This window comes from Eschrichtius robustus, chromosome 11, assembly GCF_028021215.1.
Source record: "Eschrichtius robustus isolate mEscRob2 chromosome 11, mEscRob2.pri, whole genome shotgun sequence".
In the NCBI taxonomy this organism is placed as follows: domain Eukaryota; kingdom Metazoa; phylum Chordata; class Mammalia; order Artiodactyla; family Eschrichtiidae; genus Eschrichtius; species Eschrichtius robustus.
Window position 1 is genome coordinate 18,648,208 of NC_090834.1, and position 16,062 is coordinate 18,664,269.

At 40.8% G+C, this 16,062-nt stretch overlaps 1 protein-coding gene across 7 annotated transcripts in view; it reads left to right on the forward strand.

Annotated features, from left to right (window-relative positions):
- USP28 (ubiquitin specific peptidase 28) overlaps nt 1-15,284 on the forward strand; it is a 56,782-nt gene extending 41,498 nt beyond the window's left edge. For 4 of the 7 annotated variants that reach the window (XM_068554607.1, XM_068554608.1, XM_068554612.1 and 1 more), the window contains 11 exons: nt 1,505-1,722; nt 2,686-2,756; nt 4,143-4,392; nt 6,257-6,451; nt 7,056-7,195; nt 9,337-9,515; nt 9,618-9,696; nt 10,504-10,583; nt 11,149-11,272; nt 12,746-12,941; nt 14,091-15,284. In XM_068554607.1, the coding sequence (XP_068410708.1) occupies nt 1,505-1,722; nt 2,686-2,756; nt 4,143-4,392; nt 6,257-6,451; nt 7,056-7,195; nt 9,337-9,515; nt 9,618-9,696; nt 10,504-10,583; nt 11,149-11,272; nt 12,746-12,941; nt 14,091-14,266 (1,708 nt within the window). In that variant the 3' untranslated portion in view covers nt 14,267-15,284. Of the gene's footprint in view, nt 1-1,504; nt 1,723-2,685; nt 2,757-4,142; nt 4,393-6,256; nt 6,452-7,055; nt 7,196-7,356; nt 7,543-8,547; nt 8,644-9,336; nt 9,516-9,617; nt 9,697-10,503; nt 10,584-11,148; nt 11,273-12,745; nt 12,942-14,090 lie in introns of all 7 variants that reach the window. The other 3 variants (XM_068554609.1, XM_068554610.1, XM_068554614.1) reach the window with 2 other exon arrangements.
- Nucleotides 15,285-16,062: the final 778 nt, after the last annotated feature.

A 16,062-nucleotide genomic window follows, 5' to 3' on the forward strand; every position in this document is an offset into this window, starting at 1 on the left:
AGCCCTTGATTCTCTTGCAGCTCAGCCGTGTACAGCACCCTCTGTGGCCTGGAGGAGCCACTGGGGCCAGCGCGGATCAAATTTGATGTGTGTGTCCTGGCTAACAAAAACACTAGAACCTATAGAAAAGGTTAGACTCTGATGTTAAAAAAACAAAACAAAACAATCATCCTTCCAGCTCCCCCCGCTGCACACACACGTATTAATATTCATTCATTCATGTGTGTGCAGAAGTGCATATCTGGATAGAACATACAAAATGGTAGGAGTGATTATCTCTAGGGGATGCCATGAGGCAACGGGTGGGGGGGTTCTTTTACTTTTATACTCTACCTATGAGTATTTCTTTGGATTTTTGTAGAATGTTTTTATGTCCTTTGTAAAATATAAATGGTTTTAATTTTTTAAAAGTGGTTTAATCTGTTTAATAACATAAAATAGTACTGCCTATATTAGATTTTAAAGTGCTCTGTGTGTGTGTGTAATCTTTTCTGAGATTGAGATGTCTGCTCTTTTGCTTATATTGGGCTTATTTTTCCATATGTATGGGTCCTTCGGGAAAAGAGGTTTTCTCCATTACTCTGTGTATGGGAGAAAGGCAGGTGGGAAAGGGAGAGAGGGTTTCTTTTAAGTCAGAGGTAGGAAGTTTATATTCTTCAGTTTTGGTGTGAAACAGAAACCTAAGTACAGTTACAGGATTAGTTTATATTCCTGCTGGTTTGTCTATGTGCAGTTTGTTTGGCATTAGTTAATTAGTAGATAAATTAACATTTACTTTACATACTTTATTCTTGGTTTACAACAAGATGTAAAGAAGTTAACATCCCACATTTTATAGCTGAGGTATTAGATTACTTGCCTGAGGCTACTAACTTTTCCTTGGGTATTTGGCTAAGGCGTGGTAGAGCTGAGATTGTCTGCCTTTAAGTCCTGCACCCTGTACTCTCCCAGGGGGCCACCTATTTGTGTTTCTGTGAGTTGGATGTTGAGCTGATACTATTTTTCTTCTGTGTGTTTTGTTCCTGGATCTGTCTATCCATCTCACTTTAGTCAGTTGCATCTTGGAAACACTATAGTTGATTCCTTGATTATTCCAGTCCCAATCTTCTCTTTTCCATGTTCCTTCTCATCCTTTCTTCATGAAAAGGCAAGTGGTTAGAGAGCAGGAGGCATATAGACTCTTAAACCCAGGCGGATCTGGGTGTAAATCCCTCTCTGTCATTTACTAGCTGGGTGAACTTGGATGAGTTGCTTTATTTCTCTAAATCTTAGGTTTGTAGTTGGTAAAATAAGGATGGTCATAGTACCTGCCTCATGAGCAAGTTGTGTTAAATGAGATGATGCGTGTAAAGGAAAGGTTTGGCTCAGTAACTCTGCAGAGTAAACACTCGCTAAGTTATAGCTGTACTTCTCCACGTAGCAGCTTGCTTTAGAAAGCACATTAATTTAGGCCAAGGCATATTTTGGAAATCATCATCTGAGCATGTTTTTTATCTTCCTTCAGTACAAGTAAAGAGAGCACGTCTCAAGATGCTGAAAGTACCTTTTCTTCTGAAGATTCTCTACACAAGTCTAAGATGGCGAATCAGCCACTTAAACCTTCCCGATCTTCCATGGAAATGCCCTCACACCCAGCACCTCGAACGGTCACAGATGAGGAGATAAACTTTGTTAAGACCTGCCTTCAGAGGTGGAGGAGCGAGATTGAACAAGATATACAAGGTTGGCTCTTTCAATACTTCCCAGTTACTCTTTGCCTTTTCTGTTTGTTTGAATATGTGGAAGTTAGCTACCTTGGGTATATGTCCTGCCATTGCCATGTATACTGTTGAGTTTTGGGGATTGTGACCTCTTTGGTGCTTTTTGTTCCCTGCGAGATTGGGTCACACACTTCTGTTTTACAACCATGAAAAGATCCCCCCTGGATTCCCTCCTCAAAATTTCTGGGAAATCCTGGGTAGCTTGGACACTCATGACACTTACCTTTGGCTGAGAATTTTCTGCATCTGCTGATTTTCTTTTCCCGTAGTTTATCTGAACTCTGGCTTCAGTTGACCCAAACTTAGAATTTTGTTTTCCTGAATTACCACTTTTAAAGTCTTTTCTACATGAAGTATGCTTTATTGAAGGGTAATGAAGCAAAGAATATTTGAGTAATGCACGCAATGTAAAATCGTATTATTCAGCATTCTGTTCCGAAAATCCTTTGGCCTCGTTGTCTTGTTGCTCAGACTTTCCCTCCTCCCCTTCTTTCTCCTTTTATCTAGGGAGCAGTAAATAAAGAAATAATACAAACCTAGATTCCTCCCAGGTTCTTATTCATAGAAATCTGGCCCTGCCTTTTGTTCTGCCTTCTCCTTTCAGGTCCTGTCTCTGGGACATATATTTTACACCCAAGTGCCCCATTAAGGTCTTTTTCTAGAAACTGTTTTCTCTCTAAGGAATTCTGGTGTGAATTATAAGAGGTGATTTTTAAAAAAATCTTAATGTAGTTATATTAAACTAAAAGCCTTTGTAACCTAAAGCTCCACCTACTTTAAAACTACGTCCTTCTTCGTGGTTCATAGAGTGAAGTTGAACTGGTCAGAACCCCAGGTACGGAGAAGCAGTACTCTTTGCAGAGCTAAAGCTGCCTGGGTGACGTGTAATGAAATCATTTTAACTAAGTATTCTTTTTTTTAACAGATTTAAAGAACTGTATTGCAAGCACTACCCAGACTATTGAGCAGATGTACTGTGATCCTCTCCTCCGTCAGGTAGAATGAAAATTGATGGGAAGGTAGTCAAGGCATGTTCTAATGGTGCTAATGGTAGATACAAAAAAAAAAGTTGATGGTTTTCTTTGAAACTGAATGGAAACTTCCCTGAGATATAAAAATAACTTTAGGAAAGAAATAGCTATTATTCTATATTTTAGGCTAAAAAAAAGCAATGTATCTTCTGTCACCAACAGAACCTAAAATTTATTTGTTTTGATTCTGCCACGTGGTATTTTTTTCATGTATTTGAAAGGTTCGTCGTTAAATATTAATAAAAATTTCTCATAAAATGGTCATTTAAGTAGTGCAGTGGGGGGAACCTGACCAGGGACTGGTTCCCCATCCTTCCCAAAGTTCCATGATCCTTCGTGATCCTTTGTTTAGCAGCGTGCTTTCAAGCTTTATATCTCTAGTAATTCCAAAAGGGAGGTAGGCAGGGCAGAAATTTTAGTTTCTACATATGTTTTTGTTTAGAGTAACATTCTGGGCATAGAGGGGAAAGAGTCTCCAGTTAGGGGCCTGCCCTCCACTGGCTTCTGTGTGAACGATAGGCCGCGGGAGGAGAGCTCTGTTTCTAGCGTCGCATGGAGGCACAGTTGTGTTGCACGGCAGGAATGCATCATGTAAATCTTGGCTGTTCCCCATTTTCTCTTTTCTGTTATTTAAAAAATTTCACCACCAGTAAAAACATGTCAAGGTACTGATTAAATGTAAGTTTACTTTGATTCGATGGCTGACTTTCCTTTCTTTCACCAGTACTTACTTGACACTTAAGCATTGCTCTATTTTCCCCATATTGGGGGAAAAAAAGGCTTTTCACATGTTGAAACAAACAAGTATGTCGTTAAAAGGGTCTTCACCCCCAGATAAGTAGATGATTACTTGCAAGAAGAAATATAGAGACCATGAGACTGACTCATAATGAAATGTGCTAACTTAGATTTTGTTAACAAATAAAATAGGCATAGAACAAGATAGCTGCTAAACTTGTTGTAGGTACCAAGTGTGGTAAACATCTTCTCAACATGAGTAGTCGTGGTGATTCTGTTTTTAGATAAACTGAGTTTGGAACTGGGGGGATAAATAGGTCTCAGTTATCTTTCGTTTTAGATCTATAACCATAGGAGTTTAGAGTTGAAAGAGGCCTCAACGAGGTCATCTAGTTCAATTGTCCGATTTTAAAGATTCAGGAACCAAAACATAATTAGGAGATTCCAAGGCTGTGTTTTTGTTAGTTCATCTTGAATCAACAAGATGTTTTGATGTGAACCTAACATCAAACACATGTATAAACAGGCAGTTTTCTGATGTCTGATAGTTGGGTGTACTTTTGAATTGTAGTAACCTAAGTCTTGTCCGATTATTTTGCTTAACCTGATACAGGAATTGCTTTGTGATGTGCAGGTGCCTTATCGTTTGCATGCGGTTCTTGTTCATGAAGGACAAGCAAATGCAGGACACTACTGGGCCTATATCTATAATCAGCCCCGACAAGTCTGGCTCAAGTACAACGACATCTCCGTTACCGAGTCTTCCTGGGAAGAACTTGAAAGAGATTCCTATGGGGGCCTGAGAAATGTTAGTGCTTACTGCCTGATGTACATTAACGACAAGCTACCCCACTTCAGTGCAGGTAAAAACACCTTAACAGAAGCCAGGGGTGGGGGAAATCTGTACTGCTCAGGGAAGGGAACAATCTTGTAGTTTAAAATAAAAATTTTAACTCAGATTTATTATAAAGTAATAATGTATTTAAAAAATACAAATAGTATAAAGGAGACTAAAAAGGAAAAATAGATTTGCTTTCCTACTTCCGTCCTTGAGCCCAACGAGTATCTATTCTTAGGTTTCCTATGTAGTCTTCAAGAAATGTTCTATGCAGAGGCTAGATTTTATTTATCAATATCTCTCCCACACCCCATTTTTCCCCCCAAAGGGGATATTTTTCCATTCTGTTCTGCCTCTTTGTCATTAATTGTTTTTCTTAGTGATCTCTATATTTTTATAAATAGAACCAACTTATTCTTTTTAACAACTGCATAATAATTCCATTGCATGGAATATGTATATAATCTATTAAACCAGCCTCCCATTGATAGACTTTTAAGTTGCCTCTAGTTTTTTTTCTCTTTTAGGGACATTCTTGCACACATATTTTTACACCCTTTGGAGAATAGCTAGATGTTACAAGTGGATTTGCTTGAACAATTTCATACTTCTCATAATACTACTGCTACTGCTAAGAGCAATCATAGTTATCATTTATATTGGTACCTTACTCCTTACTGCACGCTTTCAAACTTTATTTCTCTAATAACTTATAACTCTATAAGGGAGGTAGGCAGGGCAGGAATTCTTATCACCCACATTTTCCAGCTGAGGTTCTGCACTTGTCTGGAGTCTTAGAGCCAGTAAATATTCTGATTCCAGGTTCTGTGCTGCTTTCCATTTATATTACTCTCTCTTTCTTTCTTCCTTTCACATCTGAGATCATGGAAGGCATCTTCTTTTAGTATTCAAACTTCACTGTGTTGCATAAGTAAGAAAACACATAAGGCATTTTGTCCGGGCAGCAAATGATCTTTCTGACTTGTTAGTGTGTGCTTGAGGGATAAGGGATGGAGAGAATGATCACTTAACGGTAACCGATCTTCATAATTGCATGTTTGCAGTGTGAAAGCAGGAACAGCTGCTTGTGGGAGTTACTGTACAAATAATTGTGCTGGCTGTTGGTGGTATATAGGAGCCTTGTTGTTACACGTACGGCTCATTTTTATATTACAGAAACAGACAAAAAGTGGAAACTGTCATTTGCTTAGTGAAAAGACTAGTTAATAGCAACCGGTACGTGGATGTTCTATTCTGCTGTAGGTTTTTATGTTTTGTTTTGGTCACAGGGTTAGAAATGAGATTTAATATGTCCTTGATATCCTTGCCATTTTTCATCATAGCCTTTAATGAACCAGGTATTATTGACCATCTAACCTTTGTATCAGTTTGCTTTCTTATAGCACTTGATTGTGTGAAACTTAAGGGGGTATAAATGTCTTGGAATTCATCTCGAACCGTCTTGAGATGGATATTCTTATCAGTAATAGGAGCATTGGTTACACTGATAAAACTGTCTACCTTGAAGTATCCATTGGATCTAATGATTTTCTCAATTTCCAAGAAGTGTTTGGTTTGTTCTTGCTACTTTGTCACTGATTGGCCTCTACTCCAAATCCTTAGTCATTATCGTCAATTGATTCGTTTAACAAATATTCAATGTGCCTACCTACTAACATGCCAGGCACTGTTACTGGGGTGCTGTGACTGTTGGCCTGATGTTGTCAGTACTTCAGATGGATTATGTACGTGTGTATGTATTTTTCATTAGGAGTAAGAAAAAAAGACAAAGTGTCTTATTTTCTTTCTTTCTAGAAAGGACCTTTGGGTTCCTTGAGACCTTTTGCTTGGTGGAACTTCGTTTAAACTCTGTCTTTGTTCTTCCTCAGAGGCGGCCCCGAGTGAATTAGATCAGATGTCAGGAGAAGTGGAAGCCCTCTCTGTTGAACTTAAGCATTACATTCAGGAAGATAACTGGAGGTTTGAGCAGGAAGTAGAGGAGTGGGAAGAAGAGCAGTCTTGCAAAATCCCTCAAATGGAGTCTTCCACCAGCTCAGCATCACAGGATTTCTCTCCATCACAAGGTACCTGAGAAGGGCGTCTATGCCGGTGATCTGGTGGGATTCATGCTGCACTCCAGTAGCCAGTCCCGTGCACTTGATCTGAGTGAGCCGTGCCACGGTCTGCACACTGGAGTTCAGATAAAGTTGGTGTTGCACAACCTGACAGCCTAGCCTGTGGCTCTAGACTGTCATTTCTGCTGAGCGGAAGTAAGAGCAGAAAGACTAGCTACCTGTACTTTCACTCTGTTTAGTTTTTTGCTTATTTCCCAGGTTGCAGGAGAAACTACATAGGATGAATAGGTAGATTTTATGAAAACTATTCTCCGAAGGTGATCTTCCTAACAGATGGTTGTTTGTAGGAAGGCTTCTTGGCATAAAGAAATATGACAGCATCAGGAGCACGTTAAACTTTATAGCGTCATCAGTGGCTTCTTGCTAAAGTAGCCATTTCTTTTAGTCACTAGTTTGTAGGGGAAATTTGCATGGGTTTTTTAAAAAGGTTTGTTAGAAGGTTTGTTAGAAGGTTTGCACATGAAACTTTGTATCAGTCCTGCTTGCCTTTTACAGAGTGTTCTAGAGGTGACTTCTCATTAGATGCTAATTCCTTTGTGCGATTCTTTATCAGAGTCTTCAGTCGCCTCTTCCCACGGGGCTCGCTGCCTGTCCTCCGAGCATGCCGTGATCGTGAAGGAGCAGACCGCCCAGGCTATTGCAAACACGGCACGCGCCTACGAGAAGAGTGGTGTGGAAGCAGCGTTGAGTGAGGTGAGAATGGCTTAGATGCCCAGGTGCAAGAGGGGTGGGCTCTTGGCAATAACGGCCACAGTTTCTCGCATTTCTGTTACCCTGTGCCTGCTGCATTTAACCGATCCCTCTTTATTTCTTCTGTTTTTTTCTTACTCTTTCTCTCCATTCTGCTGCCACAGCTTAAGGAAGCTGAACCCCAGAAGCCCATGTCCCCGGAAACAGACCTTGCAGAGCAGCCCGAGCAGCCCGCACAGGCTCATGACGCAGAGTCTGCTGCCCAGCCTAATGCTGAGGTCTCTGAAGTCGAGATTCCCAGTGTGGGAAGGATTCTGGTTAGATCTGATGCAGATGGATATGATGAGGAGGTACAGAGATGAGTCAGGGTTTAGCTGTCTGTTGTCAGTCTTGTATTTCCTTCTCACGTGACTGAATATAGTTGTGTAAGGTGTTTGGCAATAGTTACTATTTTCTCATTGACGCAAATAATGGGCAAGAGGGCCTATCTCAGTTACCACTGTACACTGCTGCCAGTATATATCTACCCAGACCTGTCCTTATGAGGGCCGCTGCAGAGTCCAGATGGCTCAGAAAGGCAGAATTTAGTTTTTTTGTTTGGTATTATGAGCAAAGAAATTGCCTTTAGGAGTCTTTTTCTTTGGTAATATTAGTCCATTGTGTCTCCTCCAAATATAAAGTTTTCAGTTGTCTAGTGAGCAAAAAAACAGATGTGACTTGAAGGTGTTTTTAATTCTGAAGCTTTAGGGAGAAGCTGTAGAATCCCAGGTTGTTCATTGTCTGCCGCCTGTACAGTTGTCACCACACACTAACTGTCAGGCATCCTGCCTCCTCAGGTTTCTGTTTTTTCCTGTGGGGTATTTTTTTAATCATTGTAAGAGTTTCACTTTGTAAAGTGTTATTTGTGTATCCCCTAGTTTCCAGACTGTTTAAAATGTGCTCTTCATCCTAGTAAAATTCTAAAATACTGGTGTATTTAGGATATACACCCAAATTATAGAACTCAGTTGGAACTCTCGCCTCAGACACTTCCCCTCTGAGAGTTGTAATTTAACTCGATTCTGTAGCAGTGCCACATCGCAGGTATTTTTAGACATACATCTTTATTCATTGGCTAAATCAGAGAGAATATGTAGGAATAGCTTGTCTTGGGCAAAGTGTTGACATTGTGCAGAGGGCCAGGGCTGTGAATGTGTGTAGGACGCGGTGTGTGAGCCTTGCCTCGCCGTGGGTTCCAGCCACGGAGCACGCTGCCATGCTTCCCTGCAGCCGTCTGTTCACCTTTCTTTCATACAGTCTTCTTTTGAACCTTTCTCCTCTCCTTTTTCTCTCTGCTTTGTGCCCTCCTGTGGTAGGTGATGCTGAGCCCTGCCATGCAAGGGGTCATCCTGGCCATAGCTAAAGCCCGTCAGGCCTTTGACCGAGATGGGTCTGAAGCGGGGCTTATTAAGGTATCTCTGTTTTTTGAATTCTCGTCCTTTTACCACAGGTATCATAACACGGGGCAGTAATTTCCTTAGATGCTAAAACATGGGATTAAAAGGTTTTCATCGAAGTAAAACATAGAACTTCCTTTCCTGCCCGACTAATGACCCAGCCACCTCACAGCACTGATGGCTTCTCCTCTCTTGCCACTGACACGGCTTTGGTGTTCTGTGTTACACCTGGCCTGGAGGGCTTGTTGTTGTTCTTAGGAGCCGTCTGTTCATAAAGCTGTGAATGGGACCTTACCTTTGTAATTTGGGGGCCATAATATAAGAATGAAGGCCATGCTTTTTAAGGTACTTGAATAAAATTTAAGGTACTTGAAGAAATTGCATTCATGTGGATTTCTAAATTTCAGGTCCTTGGTACTCAAGGATATGCCTGAAACAATTAAAACTAAATATTTGTTTTTCTGAGAACTTGATGAGGAAGATGAGTTTCTTGTGAGTACAGTATGTCTTTGGTGCCAGAGGAGTTTTATCCTTATGAAATGAAAGAAACTTTCAGATTCCATAGTTGCCTCTGTCATGTCTCAGTAAGAAGAACTTCTCAGAAGTCTTCTTAGACTGATGAAAACCTCTGTAGCGCTTAGGCGTCAGTTTCTGTGTGTAGAAGGTCACAGTGTGCACTTTTCTAACCACCAGTTCTGTCTTCAACAGGCATTCCATGAAGAGTACTCCAGGCTCTATCAGCTCGCCAAAGAGACCCCCACCTCTCACAGTGATCCTCGACTTCAGCATGTGCTTGTCTACTTCTTCCAGAATGAAGCGCCTAAAAGGGTAGTAGAGCGGACCCTTCTGGAACAATTTGCAGACAAAAATCTTAGCTATGACGAAAGGTGAGGAGGGGCTACTTCGGTGAACCACCCTTCCTTCTGGGTCTGGCTTGACTAACTCCTCTGAAGGGGGAGCTTTCATTGCTTTCTGAACTTTGTTCACAGGTCAATCAGTATTATGAAGGTGGCTCAAGCGAAATTGAAGGAGATTGGTCCAGATGACATGAATATGGAGGAGTACAAGGTGAGATCTTCTCTTTACATCTACAAAGCAAACACATTAAGGCCAAACCAACAATTTTATATTATCACAGACTGACCACCCGCCGCCCACCCCCCAAAAAAAGCTGGGTGAGAATGAATGAATGATCTTTTCTTACCCTTAGAATGGCCAGTTTCTGTATTCCATTGTTCTGTTAGCCTGAATCAGCACTTCATTTCTCTTAAATACCCACTTTAGCTCTGTTCTGGGCAATAAAATTCTTGAATTCATGGCTTTGGTTTGCTTTAAATAATTTAGTTCTCTAACATTTCTATATCGGAAATTAGATTTTTACACATTAAAATGCATGCATGACTACAGATTTTCAAAAAAGGCATCGTGTTGTAGGAAAGACACTGTCCTGTGCCACCTAAGGTATGTCACCACCCCCACTGAGCTTAGTGTTGTTCTGTGAGGTTGGGATGGCCGTGTCCCTCCGTCTTCCATCATCTGGATGGTTTCGTCGGAACTTGGGAGGCCGTTCATTTAGACCAGAGCTGAATGACTTTGACGTGGGTGTTGGAAATTAAGATCCTAAATTCTAAAGGTCATATGAAATGAGTATTTCTGTTCCTTGGTGGAAGGAACAAGACATGGAAAATTAAGGTCAGCGGTAGACGTTAATTCTAAATGTCGAATACTTTATTATCTGAAAGCTTTTGTGTCTCCTGTTTTTGTGCCTGGCCATATGTGCTCAATGAGTATTTGTACTGAGTTTGAAGTTTGCTGTGGTGGAAAGAGTAGAAGTAGTGGTGGTCATAATCGTGAATGGCTGTCATTCCTTTTCAGAAGTGGCATGAAGATTACAGTTTGTTTCGAAAGGTGTCTGTGTATCTCCTGACAGGCCTGGAGCTCTATCAGAAAGGAAAGTAAGTTGACCTCTTATGTCACTGAGATTACTGGTCAGGACACTTATTTATTGATGCCTACCAGGAATTCGGAAGACCGCAGCCCCTTCACCCCCCTTCTCACATGCACCCTGTGCCTCTCCCTTTTTCCAGTGTTTCACTTCACTTTTGCTCTGAACATCACACATGTTTTTTCATCCTTTACATAATGATAGATTTCTTAGTTGAGAGATATAGTGGCCAGGTTTTCTTTGTGATAAATGAAAATGAACTCAGAAAGTGAATTTTAAGAGTTGGCGTGGACCTTAGTGAGCCTCTCGTCCACTTCTTTGTCTTAGAGTTGGGAGAAACAGAAGCCCGGGGAAGTTCCATGATTTGCCTTGGGTTTCTCGGCCAGTTTGCAGAGGAGCTGAGACTGGCTGTGGTCTTTGGCCCTCAGGCTTTTCCCGGTGCTCCATGCTGCCTCCATCGTTAAGACTTTTCCGTCATTTCAGCCAGTTGCATTCTTGTGTTAGGGAACGGTGGGGACTAAGCCCTGAATTTGGGGAAGGAGCACTGAGCTGTTTTTTATCTTCCACTTTCTAAGGTACCAAGAGGCGCTTTCCTACCTGGTGTACGCCTACCAGAGCAATGCCGCTCTGCTGATGAAGGGGCCCCGGCGGGGCGTGAAAGAGTCGGTGATCGCCTTATACCGAAGAAAATGCCTTCTGGTTTGTACTGATTGTAAAGCCTTACGACTTCTTTACTATTTTATTGTGTTTACCTCTGCTCCTTGAAGCCGTGAAGAAATACAACTTTAAAATATCTCCAACAGGTTTTAGATTTTTCCAAACTCTGAAGAGTAGTTTTACACTGAAACAAATTAAGTTACTTCAGTGAATGTCATTCTTCTTCCACCCCTGATAGAAGTTAGGTGAGAATCACTTGTCCCCATTTCGGTGCCCTTTATATGTACTGCATTATAGCTTTTATCACATGGCCTGTCTGCTAGATTGTGAGTTCTTGAGCACAGATCCTCTTCTTATTCAGCTGTTTTCTCGGTGTCTGGCCCAGAGTAAATATGTAAGAAATGTGTGTTTTTCCTGCGTTCCCTGCTAAGCTAGTAGATGAGAGTTTTAGTGACCTCTAAAGAGATTCCAGTTTTTTTAAAAAAGGTATGAACCATCAGGATTGGTCCTGCCGTTCTGTTAATATCCTCGTCATACACCACTGGAGATCTCTCCTGACCTGTTTTGCATTTGGCTGCCACGTGGGAAGGAGACCCATATCCCCTCTGCCTCCCCAGGGGTTCCTGCAGGTGCTTGTCCTTCAGAAGCTACAGAGGCGGCTTTCCCAGACCCATGTGCTTGCCTTTAGCCTCTCTGACACCCGGCAGGATCACCCTTCATGGGAGGAGTCAGGCCAGCATTTCTCCCACTGCTTCTGTTAATACCAAGTGGAGGAGGTTAAGTCATGACATGTATTTATCTCAGAAGCTTCATTTTCTGATTAGACTTAGGTTCCTGCATCAGTTATAGGTATGGCAGGGTACTTTGAAGCTGAAAAAAGGGCCTTGTAGATTTGATGGACCTAAATTTTAGTAAAGACATGCTTTTATTTTTTAAATCACCAAATATAGATTACATTTTGAATGTCCCACTCAGCTGCCACAGGGAGACAGTACTAGGGATTTAGATTCTTTCCACCTCTGGCTCTCAACTCCCCCCCCCCCCCCCCCCCCCCCCCGTGTGCGTCAGAATCGCCTAAGGAGCTTTCACATGGTTGGGACCCAGGCATCTCCCCAGCCAGTTAAACCAGTCTCCTGGGGAGGGGCCTGGGCACCAGCTTGCCTTCTGCAGGTGATTTTGATGTTCAGTGAAGATTGAGAACCATTGAATAGGCCTTTTGATAGAAGCGGGTGTTAAATATGACCTTGACTTGTAAGTTCAGGCCACTGGGTCAGAGACTTTGCTGCATTCGGATCACCTTGGGAGCATTAAAAAAAAAATTCCCAGTGCCCAGGTCACCCAAATACCAATCAGTAAGCTTGCTTGGGTTGGGGCATCAGTAGTTTTTAAAGATCCCCAGGCAATTCCAGTGTACAGTGAAGTTTGGGAAGTACTTGTTTAGGCTCTTCCAAAATAGATATTTATCTTCTCTTTCTGACTTTTTTTTTTTTTTTCCACTCTGTTTTTTATCTGTAGGAGCTGAATGCCAAAGCGGCTTCTCTGTTTGAAACAAATGATGAGCACTCTGTAACAGAGGGTATTAATGTGATGAATGAGTTGATCATTCCCTGCATTCACCTTATCATTAATAACGACATCTCCAAGGATGACTTGGATGCCATTGAGATCATGAGAAACCACTGGTGCTCTTACCTTGGGCAAGATATTGCAGGTGTGATGTTGTTGCCGCTTCCAGTAATTTCTAAGGCCCTTGAGAATTCTAGAAACTGCAGTGGACTCAGTCTGTAGTACCGGTTGTCAAACCATTTTAAGGGACTGGAATCCCCTTGAATGTAAATGAGTCAAAAGTACACCTACTCTGTTGAAACAAGGAGTGGGAGCCTGAACCCCTGTCCTTCTTGGCCTCCCTTTACCTCCTCTGTGGCTGCTGAATCACCTCTGCAGCCAGCCAGCCAGCTCTGTTTGAAATAAATCACTGCTCTCCAGGAATGTCAGACCGCTGTTACTTTTTCATCTGCCGAAACCTGAACTTTAATTTTATAGTTTAAAAATAAAAATCTGTTTATGCAGCTTGATTGCCTGTTGGTGCCGTAATTAAATTTTCCTGTGACTTGAAGTTGCAAGACATAAACATATTATTAACTATGATGCCTTCAAGGTTAACAAATTAGTAAATGGAACGTCTGTGCATGTCCAAAAGCATTTTGGAGAGGGAGTCTAAAACTAGGTATTTTTAGGTGAGTTTGATAGATTTAGAAAGTTGCTGTGTATCCTAATACGAATCCTCTTTGTTAGTTTCTCACTGATGTAGAGATATTCTACTGACTTGTTAAAATGTTCAAGTTTATAATATTTATTGAAAAATTCTATAATAATTAGTAGCTATGAATTTTGTTTTAATGTCTTCAGTTTTTATTTAGACCATGTGTGATATATAGCTTTACGTAATGCCATGTACACACTGGTATATTTTAATTACTTGAAAGAAAAGAGCAGCATTATATTTATGGCGATAGTATATTTATGGTACATTATATTTATGGTACTTTCTCAAATTTTAAAGGATGATTGATTGGAAGACGTGTCCATAATGAAGTGAATATATAGTGTTATTCTGCCACACGTCACATGGCTTAAAACAGTGACCTAAAACTTTGGTATATTTGGCAAATAGGTCTTTGCTACGGGTCTTTGCTACCTGAAGGAATCATCATTTGTCATTAGCTGGCCAGAACAGTGCTTTAACCTTTCAGGGTGGGTGATGGCTATATGAAAGACCTTCTCCTATCATTGCAGGCTTATTAGTTTTTACTCAGAGATTTATTTAGCTGTATAGTAACCATCCATTTTTCCTCCACAGAAAATCTGCAGCTGTGCTTAGGGGAGTTTCTACCCAGACTTCTAGATCCTTCTGCAGAAATCATTGTCTTAAAGGAGCCTCCAACTATTCGACCCAATTCGCCCTATGACCTTTGTAGCAGGTTTGCAGCTGTCATGGAGTCAATTCAAGGAGTGTCAACTGTGACAGTGAAATAAGCTCCCACGTGTTCAAGTCCCATCCTGGTCTTTGATTGACTGTCTGTTGCACAGAAGTCTGTTGTCACAGTGTTTACCTTGGGAAAGGGATTAGGTGGAAAAGTAAGATTCAGATCCAGACCCCAACCATGCTGTGTATGTAAAGAAGGATTGAAAATAAAGTTGCACTTTTTAGGTACAGAATCATAAAAGCGATTTCACTAAAAAAGGCAGGAACCAGTGTATTAAGGTATTGATTTATGGCAGAAGACCTGAAATGCCTCTTGTACCTACAAGCGTGCTTGGGCTTTTCTAAGCCTCTTGACACTTTTAAAATTATCCTTCAGGCCTAAGTATTTTTGACAGCAGAGTAGAAGGGTGATTCATCAGAACCTGAACCATATGAACAGCTACTAGTTATTTTATCAAATACAGATGACATTAAAAAATTCTTAACTGCAAGAGAGGAGAAGTATACACCTTGCCTGGCTCTTGACAGGAGATGACAAAATAGGTTGTTGATGAACCACTACCCTTTCACACGTGGGTAGAACATAAGGTCATGCATGTGGCAGTAAGATGTTCAAAAGTCAAAAGAAAGCTGCCTCTCCTTTCTTTCTTCTCTCTCTTTTATTTTATATTTTTAAATAAACCAGAAAACCTCATACTCAGCCCTGAGTGAAAGAAAGGAAAGCATTAAGGACTTCAGACGGAGTAACAGCATTGTGAAACTTGACTAAAGATCACGTTTTCATAGTTAACCATTTAGGTAAAATTTTCTAGTGTCTGAAAATTGTCAAAACCCATGTCTAAGGCTGCTGCTGGCCCAGAAGAACATTTTGATGCCCCTCCCCTTTTTTGCTTTTAAAAAATAAGGGATGTGGGTTTGTAAAAAGAAAAGAAAAATCTATATATATATATGTATATGTAGAGAGAGAAATATCCCCTGTTGATCATTTTTAAAAGGCTCCAAATTGGGTATCCAAATTTTAAGATTAATGAGGGAATCGTGGGAGGGAAAAACACTTAACTCCAACAATGCAGATTTTATAAATGTGCAATAAAAGTATTTGTTTTACCTTTGGTATGCAGTATGGCCTTTATTTAAATATATATTTTCTATTTTGGAAATGGATGGACTCAATAAGCATTTCTCATGTTTCAGTTTTTCTTCTTGAAAAGAAGAGGGCAGATAAGAGCGTTGAGAAGCTTGATGGGGATGAAAGGCAGTGGTCACTTCTTTTTTTTTTTTTTTTTTTTAAACATCTTTATTGGAGTATAATTGCTTTACAATGGTGTGTTAGTTTCTGCTTTATAACAAAGTGAATCAGTTATACATATACATATGTTCCCATATCTCTTCCCTCTTGCATCTCCCTCCCTCCCACCCTCCCTATCCCACCCTTCTAGCTGGTCACGTGGCACCGAGCTGATCTCCCTGTGCTATGCGGCTGCTTCCCACTAGCTATCTGTTTTACGTTTGGTAGTGTATATATGTCCATGCCACTCTCTCACCCTGTCACATCTCACCCCTCCCCCTCCCCATATCCTCAAGTCCATTCTTTAGTAGGTCTGTGTCTTTATTCCCGTCTTGCCACTAGGTTCTTCATGACCTTTTTGTGGTCACTTCTTGAGCAGCACCTAGTGGTGACTAATCTCTTTTCATTTCATTTGCTAGTTGCATTGCATGTAAGTGTATCCACTTTGTAATTTTTCTGATTTAGAAGGCAAAAAAATTATTTTCTTGAAAACCAATTCTTATATTTTGGTTAAATTAATGGTTAGGCCATCTTTTACAGATATTCAGAGGTGCTTTT